The sequence below is a fragment of the Sylvia atricapilla genome, chromosome Z (assembly GCF_009819655.1).
Source record: "Sylvia atricapilla isolate bSylAtr1 chromosome Z, bSylAtr1.pri, whole genome shotgun sequence".
NCBI classification, from domain to species: domain Eukaryota; kingdom Metazoa; phylum Chordata; class Aves; order Passeriformes; family Sylviidae; genus Sylvia; species Sylvia atricapilla.
The window spans coordinates 55,233,511-55,253,372 of NC_089174.1; the positions used below are offsets into that span (position 1 = coordinate 55,233,511).

The following is a 19,862-nucleotide window of genomic DNA, read 5'->3' on the forward strand; positions in this document are numbered from 1 at the left end:
GAACCCATAGTATAGTTTGGGTTGGAAGGGACTATATACTTCCAACTCCACTGCCATTGACAGCGACACCTTCCACTAGACCAGATTGCTCAGAGCCCATTTAACCTCGCCATGAAAACTTTTAGGGATGGGATATCCAAAGCTTCTCTTGACAACTTGTTTCAGCGCCTCACCACTCTCACAGTAAAAAAAATTTCATAATATTTAACTTCAACTTACTCTCTTTCAGTTTACATTTACCCTATTTCAGGTTAGTGTGACACAGCTTTTTCCCAGTTTGATATGAGGGAAGAAGAAGAGCATAAAACTTCCTCTCAATTCACTCGTGCAGAACAGCATTCAAAGAGCAGCTGGGCCCAGTGAGGTCAAGGACAGCACATATCCTGACATGTGCTCCCCATGGCTCTCCTCATTTTGTCCCACAGCAGATCCATACCAACCCTGATGCTGGCAGGCTCCCAAAAAAAGGTCAACAGCCAGATACCTTTTCAGCATTCAGCAGTGTGTACTCTGAGCCTTTGACCTTACGTAAAATTTCACATATTTTATGACTGACTATACTCTGCTGAGGACTTGATGCAAATCAGAAAGCAGGATTTGGCTTTTAAAATGTATCCCTCAAAAGAATAGAATTCCTAACATTTTTCATTTCTTAATTTCACAACTTCCCCCCCCCCCCCGCCTCTTTTTTTTGGTCAGGACTTAACAAGCACACATTCCTTCAGGAATAAATGCCTGCCAAACTTGATTTTTAAAATCCACACCATTTTTAACTATCCAAGGGAAAGGACGCAGTATCTGCATTGATTTTTTTTTTTTTTAAAGCAGGGAAACTTTTCCCAAAATGAGTTAACTCCAAAATAAAAGGCACAAGTTTCCTTTAAATTACTGAAGTCATCCTCTCTGTCTTCATTTTCCACAAAGACTTAACCGTGAAATTCATCCAGTAATCGTTTATATACCACAGTTGTCTAAACAATCACAAGAGGAGACAAACAAGTAAATGAACCTCATCGTACTTTCAGAATAAGTCTAATTTGAAAGGTAACATATTTCGTTGTGTAGCATTTGGCATATAAAAGTGATATTAAAAGCATAGCAGAAATATCTCTAATCACTATTACTAATTAAATTATTTTGTAGCATTATATATTTAATTCCAGTGAATTCTGATCTTTACAACCATGCACAGAAGTGAAAAATATGCACAGAGTATCTAGCAGTAGAAAAAAATTGGTTTTGGCAGTAAAATAATAACAATTATATTCATAATGGACTATGAAATAAAAACTCAGCTAAAAGACCAAAATCAAGAACAAAATACCCAAGCAACACCCCCTCCCACACACACTATTCCAGTCATTCCTAAGCAGCATAGGCAAGCTTGGAAAAATAGTGTGTAAACCTGTTCATATTGCATTCAATAAAGGTATTTTGCTAATGATAGATAGCAAATAAAAAATATATTATGCAGAATGCAGGCAGCCCTAGTGCAGGCCTCATTTACAACACTGAATAGCTTTTTCATCAAGCTTGATACCTGCCTCATGTGTCTCTCAGAAATGCCACACAACCTGTCAGACTTTGCTTCACACAGACTCACTATTATCACAGTTTTAATTACTGTAACTGATTTATCTTAGAATCACTGAACTTCCAGGAAAACTTTAGCTTCCTTTCTATCAGCCGCCTCTCAGCTTCTCCCTCTTTTCATGGTTTCTTCAAATTATCTTTTTTGAAATATAAAAATCGACTTACTTTTCATTTATTCTCCACATTAGAGAAAAATAATAGGTTCTTTCATTAGACATGTGACAAAAAACCTATTCTATTTTTTTCTTCGATTTTTCTTCTTGTAGCTAATGGCCAGATGTGTTCAGATAAAATTTTCTATTCTGGAAGCAGCTAGAGCTCTTATGATTCATGAACACTAGGAAACACTCTAGGAAAATTCCCCTTGTTTCTTCAGCAAGACCATACTTTGGATTTTGGTTGTGTAAACTCATTAGTTTCTCAGTTATGACCAATTAGCCAAAAGCAGGTAAAAAGCTTCTAGCCTTAGATGATATATTTTCACAATACATTCACATAGTAGTTTGTGTTTCAGATTTACCCTGCCTCAGGACAGTATTCCAGAATTGCTTAAGCGCAAGTAACTATCTTGGAATTCAAACTCATGGGATTTGCACATATATCTCAGCATGGAAACTTTGCAGAACTCCATAGCACTGAACCTTTAAGATGCAAGGAAGGATCATGGCAGATTAGTGAGCCCATGTTGTGAGACACAGTCATCATTTATCCTCTGATCGCTGCAGGATATAAATGACAACTCCTACCAACAAGGAGCACACACAGCCAGTAGGAAGACTAGGAAGTCAACCAAAATGCCAAGTTTATCTTGAAGCGCACAGAGAAGTAAGCAGTACTTCTAGCCTTCTCTGTTATCTACACTGCAGAGGATTTTTCAGTGGAAAAAGGTAACTGAGGGTTTGGCTTGACAGGGAATTATTATCATGTGAATATGAAAGAAAAGCAAGCTGTTGGGAATCATGTTTCATTCCTTAAACTTAGTCACTTGTTTCCAGTAAAGTTCCTGAAAGAGGTTAACAACTTTAAATATATTAAAATATTCACTTCTCTTAATGTAAACAACCCAAACCCCTGGTATTTATTTCTCCAGGTTCCAGTTTGTAGAGGGACTTAGTTCAAGTCCCCCCGTCAAAGGTCTCAAGAGATGAGTATTTGTACTCAGCTAGGGTTAGAAGCCTTGCAAAAATCCATGCCAGAAAGAATAGCAACCCCCTGCCAAAGTCACCTTTATCTGTAATTACTGAAGCCTATGAAAGAGATTTTTAGAGGAGGACCTCATCAACTCCTGCCACTCTCAGCAGTCGGCAGAGTTTGAATTGCTTTTCTTAAGAAACAAGTCTGCACATAAACAAGCAACTGTGAGCCATGGGTGGGTTATTTTTGTGCACATGAATTTTGATGCAGCTGTTCACTACAGGGTTTGGAAGTTGATGCAATGTTGAATAATCTCCACTACTTTATTTTCACAGTGCTTGATAGCCACTTTTTTGGGATACATGGTTTCTGCATTGTATTTGTGAGATATGTATGCTGTGGGTCTGTCTTTTCCCACAAGGTCTTAGGCAGGCTATGGCATGAAGCCACACATGTGGGAATAACACCATCTTGCATCTCTCTTTCTTCACACTGTTGCTCTCACGTCTTTACCAAATGTGGCACAGTGTTATGACCCCCTGTCATCCTTAATACAATTTCTGTGTTTGTGCTACTCTGAGGAATAGTCAGTCTTTTTACTCTTCCAGCGTACCCCTTTTCCTGTAAAGGAAATGAGAAGGAAGGCTCTGAACACCAAATTTTTATGAGCAAGAAAGATGCATCAGGACTCTGTTGACTTTAGGAACTTTTGACTAGGACTTTTTCAAACTATTTAGTTGGATCTGCTAAATGCATGTCTAAATAATTCAATTGACAATAATTTGCAAATATTTAAAAAGATTTTTCCATATCCTTTTGTTCAGAAACACTTTGCCCACCACTGTGGGTTGTTGAGATGCACTGGTTTATTTTGCCATGCATCTGTAGAAATCTTTAATTCTCTGTGTTTAGAAGACTGTCTCCTACAAATTGCCGCATTTCATTCCGTTGAAATGTGAAATACCAGAAGAGTTACATAAATAGTTAACTTTGAGACAAGAAAAGTGGGCATGGATGCACAAGCCAAATTTCTCTGGCAAGTTTAGTTACAGATCATATGTCTGCAGTCAAAAAAATAAACAACCAGGAGGCAAAATACCAACTTGGTTCACTACATCCAGAAAACCAGCAAGACAAATAGAAACATGTGTACTGATCTGGGGCCATGAAAGGACAACTTTTTTCATAAATAATGTTTTTCACGACCTTGGTAATTAGACAATCAATAATTCTGATGTAAATGGTGTTATTATATGTAGCATCAATGGTCCCATGTGCACCTCATGAGGCTCAACAAGGCCAAGTGCAAGATCCTTCGTGGCAGCAATCTCCACTATAAATACAGACTGAGTGACGAATTGGCCAAAAGCAGAAAAAGGCCTGGGGATACTGGTGGATGAAAAATTAAATATGAGCTGACAATGTGCACTTGCAGTCCAGAAAGCCAGTTTTATCCTGGGCTGCATAAAGGGAAGTGTGAGCACAAGGTCAAGGGATATGATTCTCTCTCTCCAGTATGCTCTTGTGAGACCCAATCTGGAGTGTTGTGTTCAGGTCTGCGCTCCCAGCAACAGACAGAACCTGAGCTGTGCAAGCAGATCCAGGTCACAAAAATAATTAGCGGGGATAAACACCTCTCCTATGAAGAAAAACTGGGAATGTGAACGTTACAGATGGGTTCCCAAGGGGAAAGTTGTGTTTAACTAAATTTCCTTATATAACAAGGCCAGCGATCTCACTGACTAGTAGGTGTATTTTCATTAGAATTTAGCAAAGCTTTTGATACAGTTTGCACAGTATCCTTCCGGTAAATTTTTATTTCCAAGTTTTTCTTTGTCCCATTCCAAGTCACTGATTGTTGTTTTCTAAGTAACTACCGGCATTAAATAACACTCCCTAAGCTTAGAAAAATATCAATGGCTAGTCCACTTAAAATAACATAGATTCAATTCAAGTAAAAAAAAGGAAAATAATAATAAAACAAAACAAACCCAACCCCCCCCCCAAAAAAAAAAAAAAAACCCAAAACCCAAACAAACAAAACCCAAAAAAACCAAACCAAAAACAAAAACCCCACAAAAAACCCCACAAAAACCCCTGTAAGAGCATTTTCAGGATACTGTTTATCTTCAGCAGTTAGTCTCACATATGTTTTCATCACTTCAGTATTTTTTGTTTTCTTAAGACTATTTTAAGAAGGGTCTTTAGATTTGCACATGAAACATGTATTGCAGATATACAGAAAGCAACTACAGTTGTCAATGTTTTTCACTATGCAAGAAAGGCAGAAAAGCAAAAATTATAAGAAAAAAAGCCTTTCAGTAAAACAAGGATGAGAGATCTCTTCACAATCCAAGTGGAAAGAACTACAATATAAATTCTCACCTGTTGTGCTGTATAACAATTATATCATATAGAACATAATGCAGGTCCAAAAGTATGAACACCCACATCTGAATATTCTAGAAACTAGAGGACTACCCAGGTTTTTCAGCTAGTCTTTATAAAACAAAAGTGCTGAACAGGATCGCAAGCTCTCCATTCTCTGAAGAAGTCTGCACCAAGATCTAAATCGTGTATGTTAGCCCACCTCCACTGAAATTTCTCATGTACAGTCTAGTGCTTGGGTCTTCACAGAATCACATCTTAAATTTCTTATAGTAATTAAGGCTTACAAAAACTCTACATCATGCAAAGGCCTGACTGATTTAATTATTTTTAATCTAATTTAATTCAGGAACATATTTATTGAGCTCTTCCAGTGAACCTGGACATATGAACATTATATCATCTGAGTGAGGGCTTCACAGATGTTTTGGTTTGGTAGGCTACTTCTCAACAGAGAGATGCATTTATGGAGAGCATATTCATCACTCACCTGCAAGTACAAAGCTGAGTACTGTTCATTCTATTACGCACCAGTTTTTCACCCAAAACACCAATACATAACATCTCTGTGTTAGGTCTAGCAAGGGATTCCATAGGAAAAAACACCAAGAAACCATTTTCTATAATTTTAGATACTTCAGTGAGGCACTTGAGTCAGCGATTAGGACAGACAGCATAATGTGTCTAACTGGTTTTCTGAAGACCACCAACAGTCACTCCATAGATTACAATGCTGATTCACATTGAGGGAAATTTTCAGCTTCTTATACCGCTGACATGTTGACTCAGATATGAGAAATGCTGCGTGCTGATTCTGCCATTAGAAAGAGTTAGAGCTGTAATCTCTCTCAAAAATTTGGAAAATTTTCTCCATCAAATGAAACCAGAATGGTTTCAAAATTCCCATAATTACAGATTTCATTAATTGCAGATTTCACTAATTGCAGAGTAAATAGAATAATAAATTCCTTTTTAAAATGCTACTAGGTGGCACAGACTTAACTAGAAGCATCTACAAACTAAAGAAACTAAAAATTTCTTCCAGCTATTTGAAATCATACACTATATTATGGAGGACATCCTTTACAGAGTAAACCATCTAGAATTTTAAACTGAAGCAGAAAAAAACCCAGAAATTCAGATATCAGGTCTTTGAAGGAAGCAATATACTACACTAGTATATAGACACAGTTTTAAACAAGGTAATGAGAAACATCCTCCTAAATAATTTCATAGTGCAGGTCACCTAAGAATTTCATGACATTGACTTACTCTTCGTGAGTGATGTGGTTACTTCAATGGAATGCAATTTATTTTTGAGGATGTATTCAACAACTTTGATAGCATTTATGAACAAATATTTTGCTCTTTATATGGCAGACCGTAAACTAGAAAAGGGCATATCCTCAAAATCCTAAAATCCCACAGTATTTAAACTGATAATTTTGACCAATATAGGAACATTTCATAAATGTTTAAAAGCCTAATCTGGAGCTTATTTAGTGGTGCTAGGATAGAGCACCACTGCATTTATATCATTACACAGTAATGTATGTCACAGTATTTACAGTAATGTATGTTAGCTTCTATCTGTAAAGAACAACCCCCAAGCTACATAACTGCACCATTTTAATTTTCACTCAGAAAGTTTAAAGGACCTTTTATCAGGGTTAGATGTGAAAAACTTTTCTGGAATCTCTGGAATCAAACCCCCGAGAGAGATGATTCTGTGAATGCAGCCTGAAAATAAGGGTCACAACCTCTTACTGGTACTACATTCTACATTCAGTTGTGAAGCAGAAACAGTAGCCAACATTTTGGTATCAAAATTGTATATAGATGAAACCTAAACCAATATTTTTTCAAATATGCAGTATTTAAAGTATCCCGTTTTCAATGCCAGTCAGAAGTGTTATTAACAGTTTTTTGCTCTCTTATTTAACTTCAAACTAACATGAATAACATGCATCTATTCCACCATTGTCTGACAATCAGAAACCATTTGATATTTGATTTGTAAATCAATAATATGTGTGATCAAAATTAGAAAATATTGCTCCTTAATGATAAAAATCTAATTTATTTTAGGTCTTTCTGTTTTATGAAAAATGCACACATTATAAAATTGACCAAATTTTAGCTAATTTAGCTAGTTTACTAAACCTAACCTTCAAAGGTATGTTTTGGTTGCTATTTTATGAATTAAATCAGATGACAATAAATCTGAGAGTCATTTATGCAGATCTGTTGTTTTCACTCTGCAGAATGCAATAGCAATGGATTGAACAATCAAACAAATGAATCACATCTAGCTAATTTAGCAGGCTGAGCTAGCAGAAAGGCTATTTCATATTTGTGCTTCACTTGCCTTACCAAAAGGCAGTCATCAGGTAAAGAATGAAAGGGAGGTATTTGAAAAGGGGAGAAAAATATGCTCCAATAAGTGACAAAGACAGTATGAAGGGTATGAACAATGCTGGGATTAACTGTCTCACATTTGTTCCATTTTTTTTTTTTTTTAATGAGGGCTTTCTTGTTGTTGTTTGTTTTGTCCTATTGAAGTTTTTTGATCTGGTTAGTTTGTAAATCTTGGACACTTTTATACTGAGGGAAATTTGTCAGGAAAATGTTAATGTTGACTTTCTTTTGCTACTAAACATAAACCCCTCACTTAATGATGGAAAACCTCCACTCTGTTCAGAAGTTTATACATTATTTCCCAGAGGTAAGGGTAATGATCTCAAATTTTGGTCCTTTAGTTCAGATTCAGTAACCTTGGGACTCCATAACTAGCTCAGAACTCTGCTGTACACTCAAACTATTCTCTGCTTCATGACTTTTCATAAACAGAAGCAACAGTAACATGAAGGGTTTCTAAGCAGTTTAAAGAATAGACTACATATAGACTATGAGCAAAAATAATTTGCGAATCTCTAGGACACACTTATCTTCTGCTACATGCAGGCTAATTTTATACCAAAGTGATGGTAAATTTGGAAGATGATAGGAAAAGGAATCACAAGAATCACAATTATCTTCTTGTCAAGCCTAGACAGAACAAAATGGTATCGTTATTACTGTAGTACTTGTCCATATGTAATGTACAATTCCAGAAAACACAGAATATTTTTAGATCAGGATGGGTGAACAAATGAGTAAGAGAATTTATAATTTCTTTTACAGTTTGAAAATGTCTCCCAGTACAGGAAATAAATGCATATGAATTTCAGATATCTAATTCTGACGTTTTTTATTACTCTGTTTGAGTTTGCTTGAATCAATATAGACACATTAAAACCTGGATGGAAGGTATTTCAGTTATTGTCAATTGCTATGCTAGATGACAAATGCTAGCAGTGCAGAGCAACAAATATGATGGCAACAAATATGAGTTTGGTTCTAAGCAAGAGGGCAAAATCCACATGGTCCAGTGCCTGTCTACCTTTATTTCTATAATCTGTATCCAAAACAGCCAGTAGCTAATAAAAATTGGTTCCTATAAAAGCTCAAGTGTTGGTAGTTTGTCCCTCCAGAAAAATAGGAGTGATCTATGGTTCTCCTCTATACAGGTTTTCATGAGTTTGCATGGTGGTTCATTAAAAAAACAAAACCAAACACAAACAAACCAACCAACCAAAACAAATCCCCCACACCTGAAGGGTAAAACACTCTAAAATGATAAAATTATCAAAATATTTATCCCTCCACCTAATATATAATTAGTCTGGGAGGTTCACTTTCAACTGAGTTGAGGTAAAACCCAGTAACGTATAAAGGGGGTCTGTCCTTTACTATCTGTTACTTACTGTGTAAGTAACAACAGCATCAGAAGTTATAAATAGTTAATGCAAATAAAGAGTGTCATCCTTCGAGTTTTGGTACTCTAATTAATAAAACCATATTTTTCTGGGGTTTATTCTGCCCTTCCAGTGACCCAGCATGGTTCACTCATCATGAGATACCAAGACATTCAATTGACTTGGGCTGACAACCCCTATCTGCTTGTGTGACTGGAATATGTATTTATATCACTATCATAATGTCCTTAGCATAATCAGAAACAGTTGTTCTAATGACATGTACTGTTAAACGGCCACTCCCCCGAAATTCTTCCTACTTAAAACACAAGAATACAGGATTTTCACTAAGTCTCCATTCTTTCATCACAGCTGTAAAGACCTAACTAAAAACACGTTCCCAAAACAAACAACACAAGCACAAACATAACTTTGGTAAATAAAAGCTGGAAAGAAAGCTGGTTTCCTTTATTTAGCTATATATATTAATGGTGTTTAGGAAGGGGCAATTAGTCTTTGCATTTCTTCAAATCTGATTCACTAGGCTCTCTCTATTCATGTGATGTTCTGAAAGTCACCTCATATAGAACTAAAAGATACAAGACATTATAAACATTCCTCCTAGGATGACAAATATCTAGGATTTATCTGTTCCAATTTGTTCTAAATGTGTTGCCAGTTTTCATTTGCCAGAAGAATCTAGTATCTTCCTTCAGGCTGCAGTGAAATTACACACAACAAATACATGAGATAAACTGTAGTGACCAAGAAACTGTCCCTCAGAGATGGACATTTTGGTCAAGTCTTGCCAGCTTTGAAGTACTCATGTGAACAAGCTTATCTGGAAAACTCTGATGAGTTTCTTTACCTGCCTCCCTCTCTGACTTAGCAGCTTAAAAAGCTTGCTTTCCAGAAAAATTAATGATTTAAACCCTTTAATTAATTAACAATTGCACACAGACCAGGACAAATGAAAATCTATCAGACATTTGATAGAGTCCTAATTCCAGGACAAATGTTACTATTTATGATTTATTGCTACTGGCCATCAAAAGTCACACACCTAATTAATCCTCTGCTTCCTACCCCAGAAATTGGATGTTTCCATGTCTGAATGGGTCATAGATTGTGGTTGGTTTCTTAAGGCAGGAAGCATTGTTTGTGTCCTGAAGGGTCAGTAGTAAGGTAGTATATGAAACCCAGTTCCATATGATTTATGAGGTTATTCCTTGTTCCACTGCCGAAGCTTCAGGGTTGTCCTGAATAACACAAGAATCAAAGAGAGTCCAGAAGAAATGGTTTTTACTGCCATATTACAGAAGACCATGACTACTACTACTACCATTTGGAACTCCCAAGATTTAGCCTCTAGAACCTACAGAGACAGTTCTCCTGAGGGAGGAGAGAAAGCACCTGTTGCTCAGATTCCCAAGATCTCTTGATACATCTGGGTTCATGTTTACATAAAAGCAACATATTGAAGGTCAGTTATTTCTTTAAGTACGGAAAACAATAAGCTGTGACTAAAATTAAGTTACTGTCTCCAATATTTGAGGTGAATGCAGAGTCACAACCAGCCATGAAAACAACAAGGTATTAGAATCTGATCACCTGTTTAAAAGCAATTTTTTTTTATACATGGGAACGAAATAGCAAAGTACTGGTTTTCCACTTATTTCAACAGATGCCTTTGCCTATCTTTTCTTCCAGCAGACTTTTGCACACAGTCAGCTCAATAAATGGGGCTACTAGGAGACTGTTCACAGAAAAAGCTAAAATACACATCATCCCATTCTTGTGTTATGGTTCAGCTTTATGCTGTTTCCGGTCTTCAGTAAACAACATCATGTATTAAAATGTCAGACAGAGGAAATGATTTGGACTGTATGGCCACTGTTTGTTATATTAACATCAGTTTTATAAGCACATGAATAAAAATATGAAAGAAAGCATGCAGGAAGGAAAATTGTATTAGACTTATTTTTATCTTGCATTATATAAGGGATCAGAGACGTCAATAAGCCATAAAGGGTCTGGAGTTTCGCTTCATATCCTTTATCAGAAATCTGTTAATCTTTATCACATACACCATGTTTACTGCAGATAAACTTTTTCCTAAAGTGGATAGAAATAATATTTGCTAGAACTTTTTTGCAGGTGAAACTTACATAAAGTACAGAGTGGAAAAGACGTCAAATGAGTTATTAATTTTCCATTTCAAGCTAGTAACTGGGTAGGAATAAAATCTCAGATGCCTGACTGGGTACCCAGAATTCACCTTCGTACCAGGCCATTTTATTTCTGTTTGTTGGGAGGGGCCTTGCTGGTATTGAAGACCTCCTTCCTGAGATTTATTTGTAAGAAATCCTTTGTAGAATTGTTCTTATATAGCTCAGGATGCCACATTTGATTAATGTGTTGCTTTTAAAGTCAGTGTGGCTGAGACTGTGGGGAATCAAATGTAATGAATTATCTGTATTCTGGTACAAGAATGCATGACAACTCCTACTGCTTAAAAAATGAAAGTGGAGGGAAGTTTCAACTTCAGGAGCTGGCAGCCTTTCAAGATGTCTGGACCACTTTTTTATCTCCATAGTTCTTCCTATACTTTAAAGGGTGCTGAATTATCAAGCATGTTGGCTGCTGGGCCAAATTTGAAAAAAACCCAAAACACCACCATAATTTTTTGACACCGAGATGAAAATTTCAGTGTAGGTCAAGACTTCTATTGATTACTTCTTACAGCATAACACCTATGAGTAGGCCGAATTTTTCCATCAATAAAATAAAAAAAATTCAGCCACTTACTTGCTGCTCAGGCAGCGTCTCAGTGAATACGAAGCTCCCCCTCCACAGGTGCGTGAACACTCACTCCATGGGCCCCAGGCATCCCACAGGGAGTCCCGGTCTTCCTCTGAGCGAGCTGTTCTGGAGCTCTGAGGGAAAAGGAAAAAAAGTCAGAAAAAAACATTTACGCATCATAATTGCATAACTGTTGCATAATTGCATAATTTGCATACTGTTGCTAGTTCAGCCTCTCTTTTTACTGGATATCATCCTTGTTATTGAAAGCATTGAATAAATTGAATAAATCTAGGTCCTCTCTGGCATGCTTACTGGTTGACAATCAGTTCCTTAGTAGTGAATGATGTATGAATTAACTTTCATTTTTTGAATATCCTACTTTGTCTCAGTTTGAGGCTAGTGAAGGTGCTGTAAGAGAGCTCTTTGAATAACAGTGAGACAAAGGATATTTTCTGATTAAGAAATGGAGTATTATAGACATTAGACATTGTGCTCTGAAGTTTTGCTTTTGAAACAAAATATAATGAATCAATGTTCTAAAAAGGCATTAAATGTAATCACTTTCATGCACTTACTGTAAGGAATTTGAACGATCATTGTTTCTCTGTCTAAAGGTCTGTGAAACCTGCAGGACAAAGTTTCCCTAATTGTTTAATCCCTACTCTTTGCTAGCTTAAAAAAAGAAAATGCACATTCCCTGAAGAGCAGGAGTTACCAACATCAGGTGCAGACCTAGACAGTGCTATTGTTGATGCCAGTGGCTGTGCTCAAACAACTTCTTAGAGAAGCAGCACTGAAGGATTCAGAAATGCAGCTCTTTGAGGATTAGGTCATAAACATACAGCAGTACCTGCCTCAAATAAAGTAGTCATACCTGTATTCAGCACTTCATTTTCATTCATGCAAATGCACCGCAGAAACATAGATTCATAAGGACAAAAATGATTCAACCATCTAGATAGATATTGTCCCTAGTGGGAAATGTGGGTTTGCTGGAAAAAAACTGACTAACCTTGCAAAGTTGCACCAAAATGCCTCTGTCTAATGGAGATAGACAGTGCTCTCCTTCAATGACTGACTTGTGCTGTGGGCCAGCACCTGGTGAACAGCAATTCTAAGTGCACTTGAAACTAATGAGAAGGCAAAACATCAGTATGAGGGAGACTTTAAGTTACACCTTAAATAGAGAAAAATCAACAAGCATCACTGCTGGCCCACTTTAGATTTCGTAGCATCACAGAAGATACTGAGTTGGAAGGTACCCATCAGAATCATCAAGTCCAACTCTTGGCTTTGCACAGGACACCCCAAGTGACACACCCTGTGTCTGCCTGAGAGCACTCTCCAAACACTTCTTGCACTCTGTCAGGCTGGTGCTGTGACCACTTCCCTAGGAAGCTTGTTAAAATGTTCAATATCTTCTTCGTAAAAACCTCTTACTGATATCCAGCCTAAACCTTCTCCTGGCACAACTTCAGGCTGTTCCCTCAGGTCCTGTCACTGGTCACAGAGTAGAGATGAGTGCCTGCCTCTCCTCTTCCCCTCACAAGGAAGTTGTAGCTGCAATGAGGTCTGTCCTTCAGTCTCCTCCCGGCAGAACAGATCAAGTAACCTCAGCTGCTCCTCATATGACTTCTCTTCAAGGCCTTTCACTGTCTTTGTGGTCCTCTTTCAGAACTCTCTAATAGTTTAATGTCTTTCTCGTGTTATGACACCCAAAAACTGCCCTCAGGACTTGAGGTGAGAGCACTCCAGCTCAGACCAGAACAGAGCAATCCCCTCCCTTGCCTGGCTGGCAGTGCTGTGCCATCAACCAGGACCTCCCGGTTGTTGGCAACACTAAGGGATTATTTGAGACACAGAGATAACTCTACACTGAAATAATTTTACCTTCAGTGAAGCTGAGTAGTAGTAATTAAATATGGCAAAATATACCAGCCTTGAATATTGTTATTCATAAATAAAAAAGAAAAGTAATTCAGTCTGTGAGAGATAATATGGGGCCTGTCTAATGAGAGTGTAACAATTATTTGACACACTCATTTTATTTTACCTTTATTAAAATATAACACCCCCACCAGCAATTGCAAGGGTAAATGTAGAAATTGAAGTTTTTAAATAGTGATATTTGTGATATCATAAGTGATATCATAAGTGATCAGATTCTGATTATGACTACATGTGACTCAGTCTCCCGACTTACATTTGAGATAAGAGAAGACATGACAATTTATTGAGGTTATTTAACCTGACTGCTTTTTGAAGAGTTACTTTTATAAAATAAAAATGAATATTTGTAGTTTTATTCTCTTAAAATCAAAACACGTTTGTGCTTCCAGTTTATACGAAAACAAATATCTTCAAACTGTAGATGGGTGCATGACATGATCATCATCCCTGGTTGAAAGCCCAAAGATATAATTTAAAAGAGTGGCAATGTAAACTCACGTAAACCAAGTGCTCATACCCCATAACAGATTATAAGCATCAGGACAACTAGACATTCTATGGGTCCAAGTTTTTCTGACATAAATTGTAATCCCACCCAAAGGAGATCTGTAAGCCTATTACTTACATTCCAAAATTAGCTTTAAGACTTATATATTCCCAAAAAGCATGTGATTTCAACCTGGAAAGGCTCCAAGTTTTCTTTTAACAAGTGGAATAAACATAATTCATTTCAGCGCTGTCCATGTTTGATGTTAAAGAAAGTAGAGTGTTTTCCTTCCTGCGAACTACACGGTTAAGACTGAGCTTGAAATTCTATCAATACCCAAAAAAGTAATTTCAAATCAGAATAATTGTCCATTATGGATTTATTCCAGCTTCAAATGATATATATACAATTACTAGCTAAGAATTCATTGTCTAGCGTAGATTTTTCAAAAGTAGCTTATAATGGCAGTTAATAATTTCTTCCCACTTTCGGCAAAATGAACTAAACTTAAGATATTAAAGTAGCAGTCAAGAGTTCTGCAGTGCAAGAACTACAACAATACTTCTTCAAAGCCCTGAACCTGCTGTCACGAAGAGTAAAAGGCAAGGAACAAAAATGGGGGAAAAAAGTAGAGGGAAGTATATACCCTTAAAACTGAAAAGAGTTTTACTGGCACTACTTAAATCTTTCTTTAATTAACAGTTCCATCACAGAAAAAGGCTTTTACCTCTGGCAGAGGTACTCCAGGTTGGTGGTTCTCAAACCCCAATGTATGTCAAAGAAGCAAAATGTAGTCATCAAGGCTTATTATGCCCTGTTGCTGGTACCAGAAGAATTTTGCTATCCCTTCTGTTCATTCTGGTGGATGTCAGCCTGAACTTCCCAGGAAAAACCCATTGCTTTGTCCAGACAAAACTCAGGATGCCCTAACATCAAAAGTATTGAGTTTGAAATGCCACCCTTAAGCAATTTGCTTATTGATATAAACAGATAAATCTGCTAATACTAATCAAAACCAGGTCTTTTTTAATCTCTTACCATCTTAATATACACATCTTAATCTGATGGTGTTGCTACAGCTACCACCCCATAGCTCAGCTTCTGTGGAAATGGAAAGGAGGACTCCCAAGGAATCTTCTAAAGAAAAACATGAAGAACCCCTTGTGCTATTGGACCAGAAAGCAAAGAGGATCATGTGTTAAAAAAAAAAAAATCACTGTCAGTAGATAGGGTACTCAGATGAAGACGTTTACAGAAGTAAAAAAAAAAAAAAAGGCTTTAAACTACTAGTCAAACAAAGTACTTTTCATAATACGAACATAATATGAAAAAGTAATCTGACATAATCAAATAAGGCTAATAGAACTAGGTATCCAACCTGATACTTCAAAAAGTCTAGCTTCAGTGTTTAATAGTAGTATCTGAATTTACTAAAAAGCTCTCATGCATTCATGTTATATTCAGTGGTGTTTCCTATCTTTTATGCCTACAGTACATAGAAATCATTTAGACTATCTAGAACACAAGTGTCACACATCCTTAAATCACAACAGCTCCCTGGACAACTAGGAGCCACATCCTTGCAAAGAACCAGGTTTGTTTTAAAGGCATACGTGTACACATGTGTGTAGATGCATAGAGGGAGGGAAAAAAAAAAAAAAAAAAAAAAAAAAAAAAAAAAAAAAAAAAAGAAGAGCAGCAGTATCTCTCTTCATGTCCTGAAGTCTATAAAACAAGTTCAACCTTAGGAAAATAAATCTTGGTCACATATTGGAATTAAATTTAAAATTTTGTTTGGAACAGAATCCAGCTATTTGTCAGTGTCACACAGAAGACTGTGTGTATAAATGCAGATCATGTGGTATAATTTCTACTCGTTCTAAAGCATCCGGTCTTCCTCCTCATTCAGTAAAATACTGCCAGTTGAAGTCCTTTATTCAAACACCCAGTGTGTTTCCTAGATTAAACAGCAATACAGATGGTAAAAAATGTAGTTAAACTCATGTTGGACTACAGCATTGATACAGAATTCAGGCCAGTTATTTCCCAGATAATATGAACCACTGAGTTTGGTTAATAAATTTATATCATCTGGTTCTTATCATATCCCCACTGTTTCAGGATATGATTAAGTGTCACTGACAATATGCAAGGCTCCTCTGAGGCCACTGCCTAAACTTGCCTTTAGCTACTGTAAAAATTATGTTATGGACAGTAAACTAGTGTTTTTTCTTCTATAGTGGTCTTTCTGCCCAGACTTTCAGATACGTTTAAATGCATTCCTATATGAATTCTTGCCAAGCCACGCATTCTTCTTTGAGTAATCCTTGAGCATCCTGTGATGTTAGTTTGTCACTGAGATTAAATATGTACTTCACACAGTACTGAAATACTGTCTGCAGTGAACCAGGAAGAAACTATTATCAGCACTCCTCTAGGTGTGGAACAGCAGTGGACAAGGTCAGTCACCTCAACTCTTAATAAAAACCCTGTATTTCAAAGCCTCAACAAATGGAAATGTATGGTATATAAGATTTCATTTGCACAATGTTATGTATCTTTATTGCATTCCACCAAAGTTAACAGATGGATTAAAGCCCAAATGGGAAACTGTTTGGAAATCTCTGGACTTTGAAAAAAGGCAAGGCAGAACAAATGCATAGCCAGTTGAATCAATATTGGTAATTGCCATTAAAAAAAAAAAAGTTAACTTGCAAGACATTTCTGACTAACTGTTGAAGTTTTTCAAGGTGAATATCTCGAAAACTTTGTATCTAAAATATTTCAACATACCAAGATTGCAATGCACAAAAAGAAAATGTTTAATCTGTCTAGGCAAAGAGTTGCACATAATTTTAAATGGTACTGTATGACCAAAGTGCATCTACTGTTTCAGAATAACTGTACCATACTGAAGAAAGGGTTTATGAATGTAAGCTTTATTCTCTGGAGGAGCATGATTCCCTGGAAGGACTAGGATTTACCATGACAATAGTTCTTCAGTTCCAAGCAGGTATCTTTCCATTTCATGCACCTCATGAAACCAGAGATCCTCAAGTCAGCCTTAGCAACCAATCACTTCATCCTATTTTGTTTCTCCAAAGGTCAGATTCAGGGTCAGGACAGATGAACACTGTTTAGATGGTATGGTAAATAGCTTGTCTTCCCATTGTCTTGTCTTTATCCCATGTAAAAGCAAAAAAAGGACTTCTGCCACCAGATCTGCCACCCAACCAGCCTCCAGAAGGACAACACAAACCAGAAAATCCTGCCTATCTGACATGCTTACCAAAGTAATGGAAGTTAAAAGATGAAAAGAGAAAATGCTCTTGTACCCAATCTGCCTGAGTTGTTTACTGCACCTGAGATACTGAGACACTACAAGTACCATTGATGCCATGAACAACTGCATGCTGTTCCATATGACCAGACCAAAAGGATGCCTACAGAACTCTTCAAAATACTTCTACAACACTGTGTTCCTTGACAAACAACCTGGAAAGAAAAGTAGCTGCAATGAGCATCAGACATCTTCAGATGAAAGTAGCTATTACTCGAACCCTGTCTCCCCAGTTCCTTAGAGGCTAGAGGCTCCCTTCTACTGAGGATGCAACTGTAAACTAAACAATACCATCCCACTTGCCCCAGGCTTTACAGTCTTGGAAATTAACTTATGAATTTTTGCCTCCTTTTCTCTTGCAAGTCAAAGCAAAAAGCTTCTGAGGGGATCAAGAGAGTATTTCCAATGGAAAACCCCTGGCACAGGAATCCTTGATCTGAGCGCCTCTAAACCTCAAAGAAGCCACTGGCACAAGAGCATGGGCATGTGAGCATATATTCTGCAGATAAACGGCCCAGGATTTATTATTTCAGTCTGTTAAAAACAATAAACAAAACATCCCAAATCTCTCTCTGGATAATTTTGAATTTATTCTTTCTTCTTGCCCCAAATCATCCATCACTTAAAAGAAACACCTTGATGAACATTGAAGAGGAAATCTCACCAAGATACTCTTGCAGTTTCCCAGTACTTATTCTGCTCCTGTGAACAAAGGGAAAGAGCAATAGATAGACTTTTCCTTACCCTAAAGGAAAACACCTGATAAATATACAGTGAGCTCAGGGACATTAATTAAAATTTGCTGTGTTAGTCCTTTTCAGTTCTGTATTTCTTTTTGTCGTCTCTTATTCTTAGCAGCAAGACAGACTCATTACTAAGGGGACAGAAAAAGATAAGCTATGGTATTTTTTCCTTTTGCACAGGAAAGCAAAGTTTTATTGAGAGGCAAAACCTAACCATGACCTGATATGGCTACAGCACAAGTAATAGGACAAACTGTCACACTGAACTCCTGAAAACAGTGTCTCTAGTCTCAGGTTTTACACAGTGGCACCCTCTTACATCAATACCTCCACAAATCAATTCATCACAGAAGGGTAAGAAAATTGCTGTCCTCATAGTCCCAAGGGACTCCTAATGCCCTGAAGCAAATCATATAGCTGTATATGTATATATGCATGTGATCTGTATACGGGAGGACACAGCTTCCAGTGTGCAACAAAGGGAGGAATCGATAACAGCCATCTCAGGACATTAAGAGCTAAAAAGCCATTCCTAAACCTGGAGTGGATGTTGTATCCCAGGAGAAAGGTGCCAAATGTGAGCTCATTTCTTCTCACAGAAGGGCAGCAGCCAGCTGGAGGGGTGGGGAAGAGAGTTGCTGGCAGAGGATGCAGCTGACACCGTGTGCACACTGAGCTCTGTGTAACATTTTATAATAGCGCCTTATAAACCTCAGATCAGTCCTATCTCTTACCCTTCTAACCCATATGAAAAAACACACCAGGAGAGCAATATAAATGAAGTTTTCTTTCTTGCTCTCACAGACTGAAGTTACAACATTTTGTGGTATTTAAATCCTGCCTTGCTGATGTAAAGACCAGGCATGGGTGATCCAAGAGAGAGCAAGTCCAAGCTGGCTCAGCCTCAGACTTGTCACCTTATTGACTCAGGGTTTTTAAGGCTAGGACTGGTTCAGATGCAGGATAGGTGAAATCACTTTGAATAAAGGTCGTAATCACTTCAGAATTCGGAACCCACCCAACAGCACAGGCTCAAAAGCGCATCTTGCAATCTAGGACTTCGGGTTTGTCTTCCACATAGCGAGAACTGTGGGCAGGGAAAAAGCCCACAAGGCACACAGAAAGGAGATGAGAGAAAAATAAAACTGTAACCTGTGATGTGGCCTATTGCATGCCAAATGTTTTCTAAGTGGTGAGAAATGAAAGTATGTGCTGGCTGTGTTGTGTTCATCAGCTTTAAGAAAAAATGGCCAATTTATGCCTGACGCTGAAAGTTTCACAATGTCTCCCAAGGAGGAATATATTTACATTGAAGAAATTTATACTGGCCTTTTCAGTAAACTGACCTTAATCTTCATATACTCACCCTCGTAGCCCAACCCTCTGTAGAGATCACAATGCTCCACAATGAGTCCCATCACAAAACATTGTGTCATCCGGGTTTAGAAACCCTGGTTCTGAAAGAATGAGCTAGAAGGCATTGTTGCATCAGCATGAATTTTGATCAGCATAGATTTTACTCAGACCTAGGACAGCCCAGCCTCCTCTGGAGTAGATTACAGCACTAAGGTAAGGTGACATAGGTTGCAACAGGCAGATATGACACTGGTCAGGAGGCATTTCAG

At 37.4% G+C, this 19,862-nt stretch overlaps 1 protein-coding gene across 1 annotated transcript in view; it reads right to left on the reverse strand.

The window, feature by feature from the left end:
* ADAMTSL1 (ADAMTS like 1) overlaps positions 1-19,862 on the reverse strand; it is a 193,883-nt gene that overhangs the window by 163,384 nt on the left and 10,637 nt on the right. The window contains exon 4 of the mRNA XM_066339569.1: positions 11,721-11,862. Coding sequence (XP_066195666.1) covers positions 11,721-11,862 — 142 coding nt within the window. The remainder of the gene's footprint in view (positions 1-11,720; positions 11,863-19,862) is intronic.